We start from the raw sequence: 20,887 nt of genomic DNA, 5'->3' as shown, positions 1-20,887 counted from the left end.
AACATTTCCGAAGTGGGAGGAAGGTAAACAAAAGACCCCTTTAGTTAGACTTTTTATAGATTCTAATAACAAATGAATACGTTTTGTATTTTTTATTTTTTTTCAAATTGTACTTATACATGATACAAGTGTCATGATGGTTTGACTCTGTATTAAACTATGACAGCGCAAAACGTTTTCGTGCCTTCTGAACCTTTGATGCTTCATGTACTTAAATGTCAAATATAGGGAGCATTTTGTGTTGTCATACTTTAACATGGATAAAAAACAACATGACAACACTATCATATATAATAAGTAAAATACAAAAACAAAACACTAAGAAAAAACACAGACTATTTGTTATTGAAATGTGCCGATATTCTAAAAATTTATGATTGTTGGAGTATTATTGTATTATTATGCAATTGACCCAAAAAAATAAACTGCTTTTTATTTTCTGGTGATGTGATTGTAAAAAAAAAAAAAATTGAATTATCAATAAAACTGAATCTTCTGAATTTGATTTTTTTTTTAAGTAGCAACAATTTATTCAGCAATGATTCATTTCTCTTGGAAATGATTTGTAAAACAAACAAAAATCCAGAAGTAATAACAAAAACAAAAGAAAACATGTTAGTCAAGAATGATGTTTGAAATGAAAATTGAATATTTTGATACAGTGATAATGATTTTACTTTATTTCTCATGATCTGCTCACAAAACAATTTCTTAACCATTTTTTTTTTTTTGTTTATGAACTTTGTTCCTAAATTGTTTTTAAATGTTAATTGCCTGACATCCGCGCATGCGTGTCCTTCTCCAGCTGAGATGTATCAACTTCCTTTTTCTTGCACAGCGACAATTTTATTGTTTTCTTAAGGAGCACTAATAACTTTCTTTCGTTTCTCCAGCATATGCTCCCAATTGATGGAGCCCATGACATTTTCCTGTTGAAATCTCCAGAGCCTCCAGTCAACAAATATTACAACATAAGACCATATTCAGCAATGGATGAGGTAGGTAGTGCCATTTTATTTTTGTCTTCTGTGTCTCAAAATATATATAATTATTTTATTCATAATTTCTAGGTTTTTTTTTTTTGTCTTGCTCTCAAGGTGGTTTATAGATGTAAAGCCATTTACTGAAAACTTTTTTTTTTTCTCTCTCCTCCCCTGTAGAGATGGGATAAGAAAAAAGAATTTGCTTCTGTAACTATGTGTTATATGCTGATAGAGGAGAGAGTGAGAGAAGAAAAACTAGTGTGGTTGTGATATTGCAGCAAAAAAATGACTAGGGCACCTATCTTCTTTCCCAACATGATTAATTTGAGGTGTATAAATATTTACTATTGAGTTATATTTCACTTAGATGAAACTGATGGTTACGATTTAGGTTTATAATTGAATGGATGATATAAGCTACAGTTCTGAGTTTTCCTGGACTCGAGAGAAACAGTAAATAAAGTGTGAATCAAACCAAAGTATATGTTATTGTATTCATTATAAAGCCACTGGATGACAAAGATGAACAGCTCGAGGAATAAGATATGACAACGCAACATATGCTGTTAAGCGAGTTCAACTTCTGCATAGATATGAAGATTAGCATTACAAGCGTATGCTGTATTTTCGTGGACATCGGCAATATTACATACCTAATGTGTTCTAACAATTCATATCTTTTTTACTTGTTGGTCAATTTTTAAAAGAATTATGTTGATGGAAAGAGAATAAAATAGGCATTCCAATGATGTTTATTTTTCTTTTATGCGTTCAATGTTTTTATACTTCAAGTTAAAAATGAAAAAAAAAAAAAACGGCTGCAAAAAGGGAAACAGTTTTTCAATGTTTACATTTTACATGTTGCTTTTGGATGCATATGCGTGGGGTTAAATTTGATTGGATATGGCTGAAATTTTACAGGCTATATAAGCATGGAAGTCCATCTCTACTGGTATTTGATTTTTATTTTTACGACCACAGGAAGCAAAGTTACGACCGAGCAAAATTGACGGATATTTCAAAATAAATCTGCATATATCATCCATTTTCATATAGATAAGTTTCAGAATTATTTTCATGTATAATCTATATATCTGTGAAAGTGTCTGTATGTCTGTGTGTGTCTGTCTGTATATTTCTCGACACAATAACTCTGTCAATTTTCAATCTACAGATTCGAGATTTGACATAAGGGGTATTGAGATTGGGGAAAATCTTTTTAATCGGTTTTCAGCCAGACATTTGGCTATTAAGGGGTCAAAGTTCAACGATTTGACCTTTGAGAACTCTACTAAACTCCTCCGCCAATTTTGGGTATAAACAATTGAAATTTTAGGTATAGGTTCCTTGGACATGGATCTAACTTAATAACTTTGAGCCCAAAACAATAAATGTTAAGGGGTCTCTACCAAATTACTCAGATAATTTCTGGTCTAAACATTTGAAATTTTACATAAAGGATATTCAGAGATAGGGCAAGCTTTTTAATCGGCTTGGGTCGAAAATTTGAGCTACCAATATATAAATGTATGTTTGTATGTCTGCCTAAAACTTTCTGAGATTAATTCATATCTACTCAATTTTTTTTTTCTTTGAGGGGGAGTAGTAAATACCGGCTGTGAATGCTCTTTAGGTATTCAATGGCTACACCAAAGATTAAGCTCTCCTTTGGTGAGGAGGCAGGAAAATGCCTATTCTCAATAAAGCTATATTTAAATACCACTATAATACTTAGTTTTGTTCATAAATAGACACCCACTGTATGATACCGTGTGCTGGCACCATGTACCGGTTTGAAAAAAATTGAAATTTGTACATCTGAATTTATAATTCATGGCTTATGGTAAAGAGATACATCAGATTTGATTGCATAACCAGAAAGAGCACACAATTTTACACAATAGTGCCAAGTTTCATGAGAATAGCTTGAAAAATAAATAAATGGTGGTGAAATTACCAAATTTCTTGAAATGTTAAGGTCCGTAATTTAGCCCACTTTTTTTTAAAGAAAAATGTCCACGGAAAAGCCTAAATTTTGGCACTTAAAATTCTCATAACTTTTGAACTACTGATGGTATTTGCATAATTCAAACGGTTTTTAGCATCTTTTACATAGCTCTTTTCATGCAAGTTGATAAAATAACAATTATCTAAAAATAAAAAATCAACTTGTAATGCTATGAAGATTGTTTGGGATTGGGTGATCTGTATGAAATCCTCCTCGTTGGTCGCAGCTATATGTTAACCTACAAGATTGCAGATATTTACCTCTGACACAAATAACAGCAAGGCTCAGAGGTCGCATGTGAAGTCGGGAAAAGTTTGGGCGAGAGCACTCAAAGGAATGTCTCAGAAGAAACGTTATCACTCTCACTCCATTGATTTGTGGTTCCATGTCGGACATGTCTTTGTTTACCATACTCAGAGGCAGACAACCAAAGAACTATTGATTCAGCTAGATTTTCAGTAGAGCCCTATTAGCTAGATAGCTTTTATCGTGTTGGTCCGCCCCCGCCTATCACTAGAGTGAGGAAAGGTTGGACTTTAGGGAAAGAGTACTACTGTTGCTACTGTTTTGTAAGGATCGTCACTCAATTTTTTTTTTTTTTTTTTAGGTAGAAATTTCTTGGCTGTTGTAAGCAAGCAAATCTTTTGTGTAACCATATTGGAACAGTTATAATCTATGATATAAATCTCCCCTGTCTGTTTAAATGTATGTATTTTTGTATGTCTGCCTAAAACTGTCAACAGAGGCGACGGATTTTCATGAGATTGTTATCATTTTGAAGCTCGACCCTTCGGATGACAAATATTGAAAAATTGGCCAAAAGCATTAATTCCTTCACCCTCAACTGGGCCCTTTTCTACAGGGAGGAGTCGTTTTTTTCGCTGATATTTTCGAAAGTCATCGCTCTTTTCGATTGTCTAGCCTTAATTTAAACCTAAGTCACTTCCGGTTTGGCAATGGGCACAACAGCAAAAGCATCACTTTTTTTTCCACTTTCTTTTCCTCCTTTACGGTACAGGTTCGAGCCTACCTACTACCACTTTTTTTTTTTTAAATTAAAATTTTTTTTTTAATTAAAATTTTTTTTTTTTTTTTTTTTTTTTGTTAATGCTCAACACATACCTCCAAACACCCGAGTAATGCCGGGTACCCAGGCTAGTTTTCAATAAAAGACAAATGTCTACAACTTTTACTAAAAGCGTAAAACCCTGCTGAAACAGTAAAAAAGATAAAAGAAAATCAAAGTTCAATGCATTAATGTAAAATAAACATGGTCAAAATAATGTAAAAGCAGCCTTTTTTATTTTTAAAAATCTATATTAATAAATTCTGTGACCATTTTTTTTGTGTTTGAGTTTCACACTTACATATAACTTCAATTCTATTTACTACTGCTGGGCTATTAAACTCATGCTCCTATCCAAAACTTAAGAAAATTAATGCTTTTTGGAAATTCTTATTACTTTATTACTTGCACAGTTGAAATTTTTGTTCATGTTTAGAGAACAAAAGTGATGAGAGAAATTGTTAATTTTATTTTATATTGAATAGCAATGAAATTTAATCCCAGAAAAATATAAATGCATGTTGTAATTAATAATTTAATATTAATCGAATATTTATTAGAAATGAAATAGCATAAAATAAAGAAATTAAAAAAAAAAAAATTTTTTCTATTGATTACATTATTGCAGAAAAAATCTAAAAAATTTCAGATAAATATTGTTTAAACATTTCCAGAATTTTATTTTATTTCTATGTATTTATTTCTTTTGAGTCTCTTGATAGTTTTTGCCTTGTATGCATCATACCAGAATTGTTTAAAAGTATTACAAAAGAGGAGTATGTCAGTAGCCCTGGACTGGTGAGCCGAATATGAGCATAGAATAATTTCAACATCCTCAGACTAGATTGCTACATACAAACAGTCTGACTACTTGTATTTAACTAGAAACATTTGTTACATATGCACATGAAATCATTTAATTATTAAAAGTAATAGAGGACTCAAGGTTTTGCAGAAAATTAACATGTGATGAATATGTGGAAAAATGTTTGATAAAGCGTACTATCCCACATTCTTACGTTTAAATATGTTGTCTATTCTTTCCAAATTCTATAAGATAAAATTAGTTATGGTCCTATTTCTTTGTTTCGTCCATACATTTTCAGATTCCTTTTTATTCTATTCAGTTTATTTTACATTCTTTTGCTTTTCTTTTTCCTTCAGGCTACTGTATATGAAGTCTGCCGCCGAACGTGTGATGATGGCATGGATGGTACAGATGTTTTTCCTGATATGCCAGACCTCATTGGAGACAGGTAAGAAAAAAATCTAATACAGAGTGAAACGATAAAATTGTCGCACTAAAAAAGACAACCTGATTCCATTTCCGTTTGATGAAAGCTGGTTTTCTTTTTTTGTTGCAGACCATCTACTAGTTGGCCAAGAGCTATAGGAGCTTTCTATCATGTCTGAAAGTAACACAATATTCAATGAGCGAGATCGGAGATGCGTCACTGTACAACATGCTCTCTACCAATCCAAATTATGACAACAGGGCCATTGCCAGCACCCTCAAAATGTTCATACAGACGGTTCAACGCTTGAGGGCACAGCTCAAAGTTTTCGGCCACAGTTATGATTTTTGGTGTGGTTTCAAGTGAGGGCCATATCATGCCACCTCACATCTTCAAAGTCGACTTAAAAGTCAACACCAAAGTGTACCTCGATGTGCTGAAGAGTGTGGTGATTCCCTGGAGCTATCAGGTGGCCGCTGACAGACCCTGGGTATGGCAGCAGGAGTCAGCACTGGCTCACAAGTCCAAAGAGACCCAGGATTGGTTTCAGAAGGAGTGCTGCGACTTTGTATCCTTCTCTCACTGGCCTGCCTTGTCTCCTGATCTGAACCTGCTGGACTACTTCATTTGGTCATACGTCAAGAACATCACCAACATGACCTCCCACAACACCAAAACCAGCCTGATTGTCACCGTTTGCCAAGTTTCCATCGGCGCTTGTGGAAAAGGCATGCTCCCAGTTCTGGACTCATATCTAGGCAGTGATTGAGTCTGAAGGTGACCACATTGAATAGATGTCAGCTCTACTACATAAGTTATCTGTTGTAAGTTTTCTTTAGGGCGACAAATTTATCATTCATTATTTTTTTTATATATACATATACTGTGAAAATTATTCATTTTTCTTTTCATCATTCACACTTTATTTAAAGACGAATGTTTCAGATGGTGGGAGGAAGGGGGAATTGCATAGAGGGTGAATTTTTGGATTGCATTGATTGATGTTCTCGACATGTGGAAGTCAAATGATATTAATTGAAATTAATATCTTTAAATCTTTAATAAATTTATAGGTTTTTACCTCTTTGGGATACACCTGTCGTTTTCTTTAGAATGATTGCAGTCTTCTGTGCACTTCTGCTCCAAGCCCTTAATCTCTTATTAATATTTCTATTATTTCATAATTTCAATTGTAATTTTTTGAAATGTTGTGGAAGAGTATGTAATGCATTCACCAAAGAGAATGGTGGTTGTATAATGAAAGTTAAATATTTCAGTTAGTGTAAAATAATTTTTTTTTTCCATTTGAATATCTTTATAAGCTTTCCGGGACATTAGGGCAATTGAGTCCGAAGGTCAGATATTTCAGAAATGTGTGAATGAAAAACAAGGAATCATGTGAAAAATGACGTCCTCAAAAAAAAAAAAAAAAAAAAAAGTTAGAAAAGTTTTTTTTTTTTTTCTTAATGAGAAACTGTCTGGGAAATAGAATCCTGCATTATTTCTCAAAAGTTTTAGCTTCAGCGCCACAGCATTAAGTCACACCCACTAAATAATTGACTGTCTACTGGAAGAATATGTAACACTCGATCAGTAGAGACTTGCTGCAGATGCAAACGAAAACAACTGCGATAACTCATTTTAGACAGGGCACTACTATGATGGCATGGAGTCTGGAAAGTCATAGGAGTACATTCATGTAGAGAAGGAGTAATATATATATATATATATATATGATCATCCATTTATCTTGTGATTTCTTCTTCACACTTACAGACCAACAAATACAAACATAAATTTAAAGAAGATTCTAAAAGGATAAGTTTATTTTTGTAATGCCACATCCAGGTAATTCTCTTCTTCAGCACAAAGCTGTTTGGTATTTACAAGAGTGAAATAATTGTGAACGTATTTATGGGGGGAGAGGAAAACTTTTTAAGCATTAGTTTTGACTTTTGAACTCTTGAGTAAAAGAATATCTTAATGTATCTAACTTGATGAAAAACTTTTCTCTTTCCAATCAGGCTTGTTGGTAGTTTTCTTACTCTCAGCCCCGAGTACTGCTTTGTGGTGGAAGATGACAAAGGTGTCTGCTGTTATGCTTTGGCAGCTTTTGATGCAAGATTATTCCAGCAGAGAACGGAAGATGTCTGGATTCCAGCTATGTGTGAAAAATATCCTAAACCTGTGAAAAAGGAACTCACTCCGGCTGATGTTAGTATCACTTCATGTCCGTTTTTCTTTCTCTTTCGTCCTTTTATACATTTATTTTTTTGTATTGAAAACAAAATGTCATTTTCTGCTTTACTAATTCAAAATTAGATTTTAAAAATGTAACTTGCTTGGTTTTCTTGTGTATAATAAGAAAGTTTAAAACAAATGTAGATAAAAATTTTACTCCATACAAGTTCCTGTGTTCATAATCTTCTTACTCTGCATAAAAATTTATTTAAAATGTCCAGATACAAACATTCAGTTAAAGCACAATAAACATCTGCTTATTTTTTACTTTGTTGCTAACAATTGTTTACAAAAAGCGTTGGGTAATATTTTTTCTTTGGAAATCAGAAAACTATTATATGAAAGATGGAAAGTGCATAGAAATTGCTTTAAAAAATGAATAAAGAGAATAATTGTCCATATTTATTTAAAAAATATTGTTTGTCATGTTTGATATTAAGTTACAACTGAGGCCGGACTATTATATCTACCTGGCATTACCTGGGCATTTTTTTAGTAGGATTTTAGATGTTATATTATTAATTGAACTGAATTGGGATAAGACTACAATGTTGTGAAAGTAATATTGTTTTTCTTTCCAATCTTAATAGATGAGGATTTTAAGTAATTTAAAACTAGAAATGAATTTATTCAACTGTTTAAATGCTTCTAAATTCTTTTCAAATTTAGTAGGGTCACAAATTAATTTTTTTTTCCTCAACTATTAACAAAAGATTAAAATGGCTGACCTATTTACTAAGAAACCAAAATGCATTCTAGTGAATTTAATTTCATGATTTTATACCTTTTTTAACAAAATTTTAAATGTTTTATTTTATACTATTGCATATATAATTTTTATTTTATTTTAATTGAGTAAATATTTGATTAATAGTGAATTAAAAAAAGAAAAAGAAGCTAATTCAGCATATAATTAAAAGTTACATTAATGCGAGAAGTCTCATTAATAATACAGCGATGTACCTTATTTTTATTTTTTTTCAAATTTATAATGCAGAGATAATTCCTATGCTATGAGATGGTTTCATATTTCGCTTTTGTCTCTACTCATTTGAAGTTTTTTTTGTTTTTTTTGTCAAATAAAATAATGCAAAATTTGATATTTGACAATCTTTCACATTATTTATATTGCCATATAAATGTAATTTATAATATTAAGATAATTTATGTAGAGAAAAAAAAAATGCTGAATTCAAAAAGGAAAACAAATATATCAATAGATAATATGGTTCACTGTTGCATTATATAAGGTTCTTCATTTTGTTCCTTCATCCCAGTTAATGTTTTTCCAGAGTTAAGGTGCTAATATAACTTTAATATGTAGATGTTTGATGTTAAAAATGATCCCCAGTGTAACATTTGAGAACCTGTACTTGTTTTTGCTGAAGCTATTCTGGTGATGTTATGCTTTCATATAGCATCTGTTTACGGGTTATGACGTCATACATTTTCGTATTACATGCGAAGATGTTGTTCCTGTTTTTTAGCTTCAGAAGCATGGAACTGTATTATACTCAAAATATATTTGGATTGAAACTGTTCTTGGCAAACGGTTGATGTCTTTATTAGTTTTTCTCAATTGACCTTTGCTTATTCAGATCATCTTGCTGCACTCATAATAACGTGATTTTGAATGCAAAACGATCACAATATAATCCTACACAAGTGCTTCAGTGTCTGCCTTTTGCATTTATTAGGGTTCAAATATCTAAATCACCTTTTCGATCATTTTAACGACTCTGCGTTCACTGGTGGTGTAATCAGAATAACCCCCTCCCTTCCTTTTTTAAGATGATGGCAGCTATTTGAAAATAATTCTGATTTGCACAAAGTATCATTAGATTTTATTCTTCTTGACAACTTGCTGCAACAATCCACAACAAAAACTGATGAACCAGAATCAAATATTAATTTTGTAGGAAGAACATTATGACAGAAACGATATATATTCAATGAGAATAAGGAAAACTTGACTAAAATTTAATTTATTTGATTTATAATTGTGTACAATTAAAGTGATAAACAAAAAAATTCCAAACTAATCTATCTCTGGCCAGGTTTTTATTTATCTTCCTTTGCTCTCAAGTTCATTTTGAGCTCTTCCTCCCATGTTTTCCTTGAACCTTCCCCTGTAAATTAAACCTAAACTGAACCTGCTACCTTAACTGTTCTATATCTACTGATCCAAGAACTCTCATCCATTCTTTCGACCTGGTTATACCATTGAAGTCTCCTGTTCTGCACACATTTCTCTATATTGTTCAGATTTAATCTTCCGCTGAGATCATCAGAACTAAATCTTATCTTTGAGCCTCACTTTACACTTCAATCATATTCTAATACCATTCTTCCATCCATACAATGTATTTTCTCAACCAGGTTTCATTTCCATGCATCATATTGTATACACAGGCCTGTTAAACTCCTTCCCTTGTTGCTGGTTTAGTTAGAATTCGTCTACATGGCTGGGAATAAATGAAGGATATATGTATAAAAATAATTTGTGTGGATCACAATAAAAAAAAAAGTATCAACTTTATAATCTCTTGTTTATTGTTTATCAGTAACTTAATTTTGTTTTTAAGTCATTTATTTTTTTTGTATGAATTTGATTAACTTAATTTTATTTTTAAGTCATTTATTTTTTTCAAATGAATTTGATTAAATTCCATCGTAAATATAACTGACTTCAAATAAAAATCAATCATTAAAACTTAATTTTATTTTTTTTTCTTCCAGGAGGTTGTTCTCAGTTTCCACAATCGTCCACCTTGCATTCCAGCAAGTGTGTTCCAACGTTATCCATCAGTGATCCGGATTGACATTCTGCCTGGGCGTATCTGTGACCCAACCATTCCTTACCGATTACTAGCAGCTTGTTTGTCCGCTCTGAAGACCAACGGTTCCATTGGCGTGTTCTGTGAACTGAATATTGGGGACAAGTACCTTCTCGAGTTCTACAGTCGCCTCGGATTCTTCCAGTTTCTTAATCCAGAACTCAGCCCCGAAGACACAATGTATCTTGGACGCATCATTTAGCAGCGGCAATAATTGCAGATGATCATCTCTGCGATTTTCTTTTATTTTTTCTATCCTGAAAATCTAAAGCTAGTGTCAGAAGAAGTCTTTGGTAGTCTTACTCTGTGACTTGTTCTCGACTTGTTTTGGTGGCGGTGGGGAAAGTGCTGTTGCTGCTACTACTACTACTACTGCTGCTGCTATCTGATGTTGTTTTCAATTGGATGCTGACACTTCCAACCTGGTTGCTGCCTGCCCAACGTTGATGACCAGCATGAGGAAATAAATCGGCCTTTTATTCTGGGCTGCTTTGTTATCTGTGATCACTGATTCCATACATCTTGTATGTTTATATTTTGTATTAAGATTATTTAAACTTGTAAATAAAATGTTCGTCTATAAAAGAAAACCTTATCTTTTTTCTCGTTTATTTTACTATTCTGTTTACAGTGTATTGAAATGAGATGTTACATAATGAAGCTCTTCATTCAATAATGGTTAAACAGACCAGGAATGATTGACAGCTGTGGGGTCAGTAGGTGACCTCACCAAAAAAAAAAAATGGAGGTTGAAAATCTTACATCATTTCTCTAGAAGGGCCTCTTTTTTAGCCATGATTTTGAAGAGTATACACAAAAATTGGTGTTTGTTCAAAAAACCAAATCCGAGTGAGCAAACAGATTTCCAATGCTTGTCTCTGTCTCTCTGTCTCTCTGCATCTGTCTGGTTCTCTCTCTCTTTCTCTTTTTTTTTTCCCTTTTTTTTCTTTTTTTTTTTTTTTTTTTATATACTCACGTCCACTCCTAACAAGGCATATCGCCACTTGAACGTAAGGGGCTATTATTTGGGATCATGCCTAGGAAAGTTTAACAAGATGTTGGTTTACATTACATTTAAACTTAGGCACCGCCAAAACTGGGGGGGGGGCAGGTAAGTACTTTTTGATGGACCGTCTTTTTAAAAATCTACCAAAACTCAGATAATTATCCGATCAGTACGAAATTTTCAGCGATTATTTAGAGAAGAATGAACTTTATAACAGTATACTTATTTTTCATAAACGATATTTATGTATATATTTTTTTTTTTTTTTTGCTTACAATTCCCCCCCCCCCCTTTTTTTTGAGGGGGTACAAATATGCTTAAAATAATCATCTGAAACTGAACACAACATATTGTGTTGTAAGGGACAGAATTATAGATTTAAAAAAAAAAAAAAAAAATTTGTTTGCATACCTTATTTTGACGTCTGAATATCAGAACTTTGATTGTGTTTAATTATCCCGCTTTTGAGTTTTGAAAGGTGAAATTCGGTGAATATGTTAAGTAAAATAATTTAAGTTAAGCAAAAAAAAAAAAAAAAAAAAAAAAAAAAAAAATTTTTAATATTTATACGAAAAAAGCCATTTTAAAATCTTTGATAAATAAATTAACAATTTTTTTTTAGCGAGCTGAATAATGCATGACCATTATTAAACAGGGCATGCTTTGAAGAATCGATACAAAAAAAAAAATTTGATAAATATTGTGCCCTTTGTGTTAAAAATGGCATCATTTTTTCGATCCCGTTTGAAAACGTTTGCCGCCTTTCGACTACGGTGGACCAAACATGCTGAAATAATTTTTTTTTTATTCTGCTTTAAATTACCCCCCCCCCCCAATTTTGGGGAACCTGGCCCCCACACACATACACATTAAAAACCAAACTCATACAAATGGTCACCCATCTGGTACTGGCCAGCCTCAGCGTTAATAATACATTGAAATTTTCGTCACTGAAAAATAAGTTTTTTTTGGCCTGTTTGGTCTTCCATAGTTTGCTTTTTATCAACTACAAACATAAACATTGCCGTTCTAGACTAGATCGACGCGAAGTAACTGGTTACCTATATGAATAAGTGGAATTATTTGAAATCCAGGTACTTATATTATAATATTTTTGCATATTCTCATAGAAAATCATCCTAAATCTTAGTTAGACAACAAATAAATAAATGAATTATTTCAAAAACCTTTTTTTAAAAATATTTATGTACGTTTTTTGTGCAAGACAAAAATGTCAATTGTTAACTTTTTGGGAAAATTTAACATTTAAAATTTAATTAAAAATAGTAGAAAGCGTTTTACATTATTCTGTTTTCTATATGATAAAAGTAAGGGTTTTATCTTTCTGGAAAAAAAAAGTTACTCAGAAATAATGGATTTTAATAAATGTAATTTCGTTTTAAAAAACAGCAACCTGATTTTTCGGCCATTTTTGGCGGTGCCTATTTAAACTTCTGCATATCAGTACAGTCAAGAAAAGGAAGCACTCTGGTGGCTGATTCGTCCTGTCAGTATTTCCTCATAGATACAAAACCCTCCCTAATAAATCGAACACGAAATAAAACTTTACTATCTCCCTAAGTTGATTTGAAACTGGATAAAAATAAGTCTTTCATATTTAAGCATGAACACGCGATTCTACTTGAACAAAGGGAAGTAATTCTTAATTTGTCTATATTAAACGGTACGAACTACATGGTTATTTCCCTTGTATTGTTTACTATCTGTTAATTCATTTTGATGTTCATTACTTGCATGGATACCCGGCGTTGCCTGAGCCCACATGAAGTTATACACACCTTCTATACTAAGGTTATTGAGCAATTTTTCATTATTATAGGTCAACTCTATTGTGGGCAACGTCGAGACCCCCCACAACAATTTTAAAAATAAAAGATACTGTATAGTCCAGTCAAATTAGGAAAAATAAATGAAAAAATTTATAACAAGCTGAAAATTTGCACATGACTTCTTTAAGCACTTAGAAATAACATCAAGTCCCCATCAATCCACCTTAAGCTTCGTTCGCTATCTTGAAAAATGGCCACCAAATTTCAGTTTTGGGCCATTTCCGTGAAAACGGTTGATCTGACAAGAAAACTGTTTGAACAAATTATATTCAAAATTGAATTTTCTATAAAACAGGTTCTATGCATATTTTTGCTGACTGATAATTTTAAAGATATTCACATTTTGTTTAGTCGTATTCAATACTGTGCTGATGCCGATGTGATTTTGTTCACTTCCTACAGGTTCGATATCACTGGAATCAAAATTTTCAAAGAGAAAAGAGTATTACAGCGGTTAATAGACAAGACAACTGACCAAAAGGTAAAAGGGTCACCTATTAAACAGAAATTAAGATCTAGAAAAACTGATTTTGATTCCGAGAAAAGGTGTATATTTTGTTTTGAAATGTGCTATGACAAAGCAGAAAAGAAAAAAAACCTCTTCATAGACGACAGGTAGTTAATAGTATAATGACCTTAGACTTTTGAAAAAGAAAAGTATTAGATAAAGCTAATGATTGTAATGATGGCTGGGGTTTAAAAAAAAAAAAAAAAAAAAAAAGTAAAGGCAATTGTTGTTGGTGTCCAGTGTTTGGTTGCAGAGTCTAAATACTATAGATCAAGTAGTGCCAAGTTTTTTCTATAAAAAATTAGCACTTAAATCCATCAGGCAAACATGGACTGCCTGAAGAAGACATTGTAACTGGCCTCGAGAAAGTTTGTTCGTACATGGAAGACAGTGATGACCATCAATTTACTTTGCAGAAATTACTAGATGTAATGCATCAGAACCAATCGTGCAAGATAAGTGCAAGCTATCTGAAAACCAAATTACATGAAAAGTACGGAAGTGATGTAATCATCACCACTCGCCACAAAAAGACACCAATATTATGTTTCCGCAAAACAGATAAATTGCTATCAAATTCGTGGTATAACGAAATATAGTAAAGTGAGGAAGAAGAGCAATTGTGAATTGTTAGAACTGCATCATCTATTATTAAAGAATAGAGATCAAGTCAAAGGTATTCGACCCCTGCAATTATCCTTTTCCAGAAGGACTCTTTAATGATGTTGAAAACAACATTCCTGGCTCTCTTCATGTGTTGTTACATGAATTAATTGAAAAAGGAGGAAAGGGAGATGTTGATAGAAAACACAGGGTATACACTGCCATAGCTCATCCAGTACAACGAGCCATGCACCCAAGGACATTTGTCTCTCCTATTCTACTCGGAGTAACTGTTTATGTACACAGAAAATTTGGATCCAGGCTCCTCGTGAATATTTTACATAAATTGGGCTTCTCAATTGGGTTATGATGAAGCACAACTGTTTGAAGCTCCTTGCATTAAATCTATACCTCCTATTTTGTCTGATAGTTTAATGCAGTTTGTTTTTGACAATGCAGATTTCGATGTGCACATAATAGATGGAGTTTACACATTTCACTGCATGGAAGGCATCGAATGTATAACTAAATGATCAAACCTGAAATAATTGAAAGATTAAGAAAAATGCCGTCTGCAAAAGAAATTTCTTTGTGTTCATCTATAGCAGTGAAACCCTTCACGAGTCATAATGAAAGTGGCCTGAAAGGTATTGAGATTGAAGAACTGAGGAAACTTTCATCATTTCTTAGTGAAAAACTTGCGACATCTTCTTGTCATCTATAGCATGGATATCCGGCGTTGCCTGGGTCCACATGGTCCCATGGAAAGTGGATGGAGTTTGAGGATATTCCACACTGGAATAGATTTATGCAGGCTGTCAATAATAGTGAGGAGTTTGATACAATGTCCATTTGCTTCTTGCCTTTCTTTAATTTAAAGGCAACTTCCTCTGATGCAATAAATAGTGCGTGACATTTTGCAGCTGACTCATGTAGAAAGGCGAATAAGAGTTTGACACGTGTTAATTTTCACCAGCAAATATATTGGAAGGCAAGAGAGATATTATCTTCTAATGAAAACGGTTTGATCTCAGATAATGTTTTCTTGCGACTCGGTGGCTTTCATCTCTTAATGTCATTTATGGGCTCTATTGGATACATCATGGCCGGTAGTGGATTCAAAGAATTGTGGGAAACGGTTTATGCACCTAAGTCTACTGAAAAAATAATGACAGGACACAGCTTTGCTAGAGCTGTTCAAGTAACTCTGTTAACTCTTGCTGCATTGGGCCAACTTCTTTTAGAAGGTGTAACAATCTCCAATGACGGTAAACTTGAGATTCAAACCATGCTGCAGCGGTACAAAAATAGAAATTTGACTGCAACATCTGTAAAGGAATCACCTATCATGAGTAACACTGCAAAGGAATTTAGCAGGCATGTGCAAGAAGTTGCCACAAGAGATACAACAACAAAGCTTTGGATACAGTTAGGGTTTGTGTTCCTTGATAGAAGCGCTGGTTGAGTTTGAAAAATATAAATACGTATTAGATACGTTTAAAGCCAAAACAACGCATTATTACAAAATAAACAGACATTTATTTTGTTTGAAATTTATATTGAAATTCATAAATATATTTTGAAGCAAAACTTCATCATCAGTATGTCTTTCTTTTTTTTTTTTTTGCCATGTTGTTGTTGGAGCATAGAATCAATAGAAGTCCATTTGTTGGTTCCAACATTTGAAAAGACTACCATAAAAACAACAGACTTCTAGGTTTTTAGAGAAATGAAAAATGATTCAGCAGGTTTTCGAAATTAATACATAAATATATTGACACGGTAATGGTTTAGGCAACCCTTGCTTCCACATGAATTTGAATGCTGTGTTTCTTTCCTCCCTCACAACCAACATCATACTTTTAAGAGAAATAATGTCATTCAGGAAGATGACTCAACAAATTTTCAAAGTTAATACATAAATAAATTATCACGGTTAGTGACTAGGCAACACTTGCTTCACAAAAAAATTTGAAGGTTTCTTTCGTTCCCGACCATCAGCACTATAATTTAAAGAAATTCTCAGAATGTCTCAGTAGGATTTTAAAATTAATAAATACATTGACACGGTTAGTGATTAGGCACCCCTTTCTTCACTATAAAATTCCACATTATTGTGTTTAATTTTCTTTCCCCACAACCGACACTAAAATATTTTGAAAAAAAAAAAATCGTTTTCGAAGATTATTCAGCAGGTTTTACAAATAGATAAATACATTGAGAAGCTTAGTGATTAGGCAACCCTTGCTTTACTATAAAATTCCACATTACTGTATTTTTTTCCTCCCAACTACCGACACCATCATTTTTAGTGAAATGATGTCATTTCTTGAACAGAACTCAGCAGATTTTTCAAATAATTACATCAATGCATTGACACGGATAGTGATCAGGCAACGCTTGCTTCACCATGATTTTCAACATTACTGTAGTTCTTCCCTCCCCACAACCGACAACACATTAGTAAGGTAAATATAATTTCCTGAATATAATTCCGCAGGTATTTTATATTTTTGGAATATAACATTGTGGGAGATTACTTTGTGATCCCAAAAACGGACATTACTCCTTTAAGCCCCACCCCAAATAAGGAGGTTTGGTAACCCCTGGAGACCTCTAGAGCACTTCTAAAAGCAACATAATCATGCTTCTTTCTACAACCACCACCATGTAATTTTGATATTGCAAACTGCTGCAGCCATTTCCCGGACTGACTCCATACACCCCACTCTTAATAATATATATGAAATAAAGTAATTTTGATATCGTAAACTGCTTCAGCCATTTCCGGGACTGACCCCCCCATATTAAAAATATATCTCCTATATAATAATCTCCTCTCCTATATAATAAAATATAATAGAAATTCTCCTTTGGACCAAAGTATCGTAGATTTACAACAACAGATGCCACATACATATAGGCTAATAGCCACTATTTTAAGTAGATTTCGAGCACCATTTTATATACAGTCATCCGTGATATTAAAAGGCTACATTGCATTCCACGAGCAATACCACCACAATCACATTTTTCTCTCTAAATATTTAGTCTTACCACTACTCCTAGTTGTCACCGGAACAAACTCTACACTTTCCACAGATTCTATGCTTTCATCGTCTGTAACTGGCTAATATATGCATAGACCTAACATAATCTTCACAGTTTCCGATTCATAAATAATAACAGCTTCATCGCTAAACTCCATCCATTCTGATTGGCTGAACTCTGATAATTCTCATATTCCCAAATCAAATTATACGCTTCGTAGATGAAAGGTTACTAAAATTACAACACAGCGTCACTAACAGACATATTAATTCGCACAGCGTCGTTTGTTTCATGCTTAGGTCATTACTGTCTTGTGTGTGTGTTCACAATTTGCCGGGCGTTTTCTTTAAACATTAACAAGTCTCAAAATATTGTGTATCCACAAATACTGAGAGCAAAAAAAAAAAGCGTGCCTCGCTAATGGTCCTTTATAGTCCGTGTATGCGTGTGTTTGTGTGCGTGTGTTCCAAGAAAAAAAAAGAAAAAAAAAGAACTTTTGTTGTTAAAGCCATAGCAAAAAAAAAAAAAAAAAATAAATAAAATAAATAAAAATAATAATAGATGTACGTAAACATTACAGAATGTAACTTTTTCTGGGCGTCTGCTATAAACATTAACAAGTCTTAAAATATTGGGTATCCACAAATATTGAGAACAAAAAACAAAACAAAAACAAAAACAAGCGTCACTAATGGTCCTTTATAGTCCGTGCATGCGTGTGTTTGTGTGCGTTTGTTCCAAAAATAAATAAAAAACAAAACACCACCTGTTGTTAAAAAATTGCAACAAAGATAATAGATGAATATAAACATTACAAAATGCAGCTCTTCGTGATATTCAGTAAATTTACAGTGCATTTTCATTTTTTTTTAATTGTATTTCTATTTAAACAAACTGAGCCACAGCAACGCGTGGCCGGGCACAGCTAGTATAGAATAAAGTAATTTTGAGATTGTAAATTGCTTCAGCCATTTCCGGGACTAACTCTATTTTCTCCCGCCTCTCTCTTAAAATTATAAAGTACTCCTTTTGTTCAAATCTATCTCATATTCCCCTCTCTTCCCAACACTATTCTCTTTCTGTCTTATTTGGATCATTCAAACTACCGTTCTCATCTTGAGTGTCATTCTCACAAGGGTTTAGCCGATGTAGCCTCCAATCTTCTTCAGGTGTATCTTCTCGAACTCTGTGATCTGAATTTCGAACGGAATCTTTTATTTAATCCATGGGTAAAAACATGTGGTTACAGAACATGCTCTCGTGCTGTCAACCATAACCGGGTAGAAGTCGTATGTAATTCGGAATGGCATTTTTGAGTATCGTCTGCACTGAGGATTGAATCTTCAACGACAAGAATATATATATATATGCAACTTTGACTGTGTGTGTGAGTTCGTTCCTTATAGACTCCGAAACGGCTGAACAGATTTTCTTTAAAATTTACCGAACTTTAGTGTATAAGTCTGGAAGTGATCTCAATTAAGTTTTGGCTCAGAATACCCCCGATAATTACCGATAATCAATAATCCAAACCGTTATTTTAATTTATCTATAATCGATAAAGCCATTTTTTCCATGTTGTTGCTTAGCAACAATGGTAGAACAACGGGCCGTGAAAATTTTACTGTGGGTAAGTTGATAGCATGTTTTTTTTTATTTTTTATTTTTATTTTTTGCATGACGTAGTCTGTAGGTTCAAATTCCGCACGTAAATTTCTGATTTTTTTTCATTAACTGCAAAGAATTTTATAAGACTTGAAAAATTACGTTTTTTTTTTTGCATGACATCGACTGTAGGCTCAAGCCCGCATGTAAATTTCTTAATGTTTTTTTTTGTTAACTGGAAAGAAGTTTATATAAAATAATTTTATACAAGAAACAGTAGGTTCTCTAGAGTGCAATGTAGAATAACATATATTCTGGACTAAGTTACTGCATGGAGGCATGTGAAGCTTACCCCCCCGGGGCATTTCACGCATTTCGATGACAATAAAAATATAAGAGTGTGAAATATTCGTTGATCATCATTCCATCCCGGGCAACGTCAGGTCTCCCTGCTAGTTGGGTCGATTAATCAGAATCGTGACTCGGAAAAATTTGTGCCTATTTTCCGATGCCAAAAACTATTATTTTAATTGTCTTGTTTATTTGCTTTGTTTTTTTTAAAGCAAAATCTTCCATTGCTGGTAATAATGATGGAATAATAAATATTTATTGATTTTTCAACTACCAGTAACGCTAGAATCGGTAGATAATCCCCACAAGTTTATTTTTACGTTTACGAAAATATCTACGCATTTAACATGTGTGTTTTCTAGCAATCGGAGAAAAAAAAAATGACAAATATTTAAAGGTTTATAAAGAATCGGAATCGGTAAGTGTAACGGAATCGGGAATTTACTATGGAATTGGTTATTGCATCGGAAACAGGAAAAATATTGCAATCATCTCATTGCTAATATACATACCATGATGAATGTCATTTATACTTGAGTATTGCCAGTTATTGTATAAAAATGTATTAATATATAATTGTAATAACATTTATTGAAAAATCTGCATAAGAAAATATAATTTTAATGAAACAGTTTTGTAATTAAAGCACCAGTGGATTTTTATAAAATAAAATTGTTTTTTTTTTTCGAACAAATAAATAATTTAAATGAAACATTTTTCGAAGTAAAGCAACATTGAAGGGTCAACAACTATTTAATAAGTTAAATGGAACACTTTTTCGAATTAAAGCAACATCTCCAGCCCTCGGGACAAGATCAAAGTGTAGCATCTGTTCCGGCAGATACTGCAAGCTATGACTAGCTATGACTAGCAAAGACCAGATGTGGGGGCAACCCCACATGCCTGACCATTAACCAGCTCCCATTTCCCACCTCTCGGGAGCTGGTCCCCTTTTTCCCTTCCCCCTCCCTTCACTCCTCACATTAAAAATCGGCCTTGTGCCTAATTTGCTCGGTGGGGGAGCAAATAAATACCATCTGTTCTTCAGATGCCGCACTTCTATTTCTTGTTCTCTTTCGGTGGAGGAGAAATCCTTCACGACTGAGACAATTTTTATTTTTGTACCTTTTCTCCACGTTAAAAAACGACCCTGGTGTCTAACTCTGTCCCGTGGGGAGGCATAGTAAATAGGTACTACTACTACTACTACTACTACTACTACTATTGTTGGTTTGCAATACCATGCTTTGTCCATATCGACACTGCTCTGTAGCCGACACCAATCTATTAGCCTGCAAAAAATCAATTGTTTCCCGGGTGTCCGACGTCAACAATGCAATATCGCGCATATTTAGGGAATTTACATTCATTTTAAGATAAAGTTTCCGAAGAATTTCCCCCAAAGTAATAGTTATCGTCTCCTGTTCTTTGACCGAGAAGCGACACCTGGCGACAGTTTAGCGAAACGCACAAAAAAGATGGCCGCCGTCCGTATACTGCAGAAGTGCCGCTTTTTGTAATAATGCAGTGATATTTAACTAAT

General features: G+C 33.3%; 1 protein-coding gene across 1 annotated transcript in view; it reads left to right on the top strand.

The window, feature by feature from the left end:
• LOC145245863 (protein O-GlcNAcase-like) overlaps positions 1-10,960 on the top strand; it is a 72,467-nt gene extending 61,507 nt beyond the window's left edge. The window contains exons 12-15 of the mRNA XM_080107570.1: positions 894-998; positions 5,222-5,313; positions 7,317-7,506; positions 10,273-10,960. Coding sequence (XP_079963696.1) covers positions 894-998; positions 5,222-5,313; positions 7,317-7,506; positions 10,273-10,572 — 687 coding nt within the window. The 3' untranslated portion in view covers positions 10,573-10,960. The remainder of the gene's footprint in view (positions 1-893; positions 999-5,221; positions 5,314-7,316; positions 7,507-10,272) is intronic.
• Positions 10,961-20,887: the final 9,927 nt, after the last annotated feature.

The sequence above is a fragment of the Euprymna scolopes genome, chromosome 23 (assembly GCF_053919585.1).
Source record: "Euprymna scolopes isolate OS-2025 chromosome 23, ASM5391958v1, whole genome shotgun sequence".
Lineage (NCBI taxonomy): Eukaryota > Metazoa > Mollusca > Cephalopoda > Sepiida > Sepiolidae > Euprymna > Euprymna scolopes.
The sequence above is the reverse complement of the archived record's forward strand: the minus strand, read 5'-3'. Positions and strand labels throughout refer to the sequence as shown.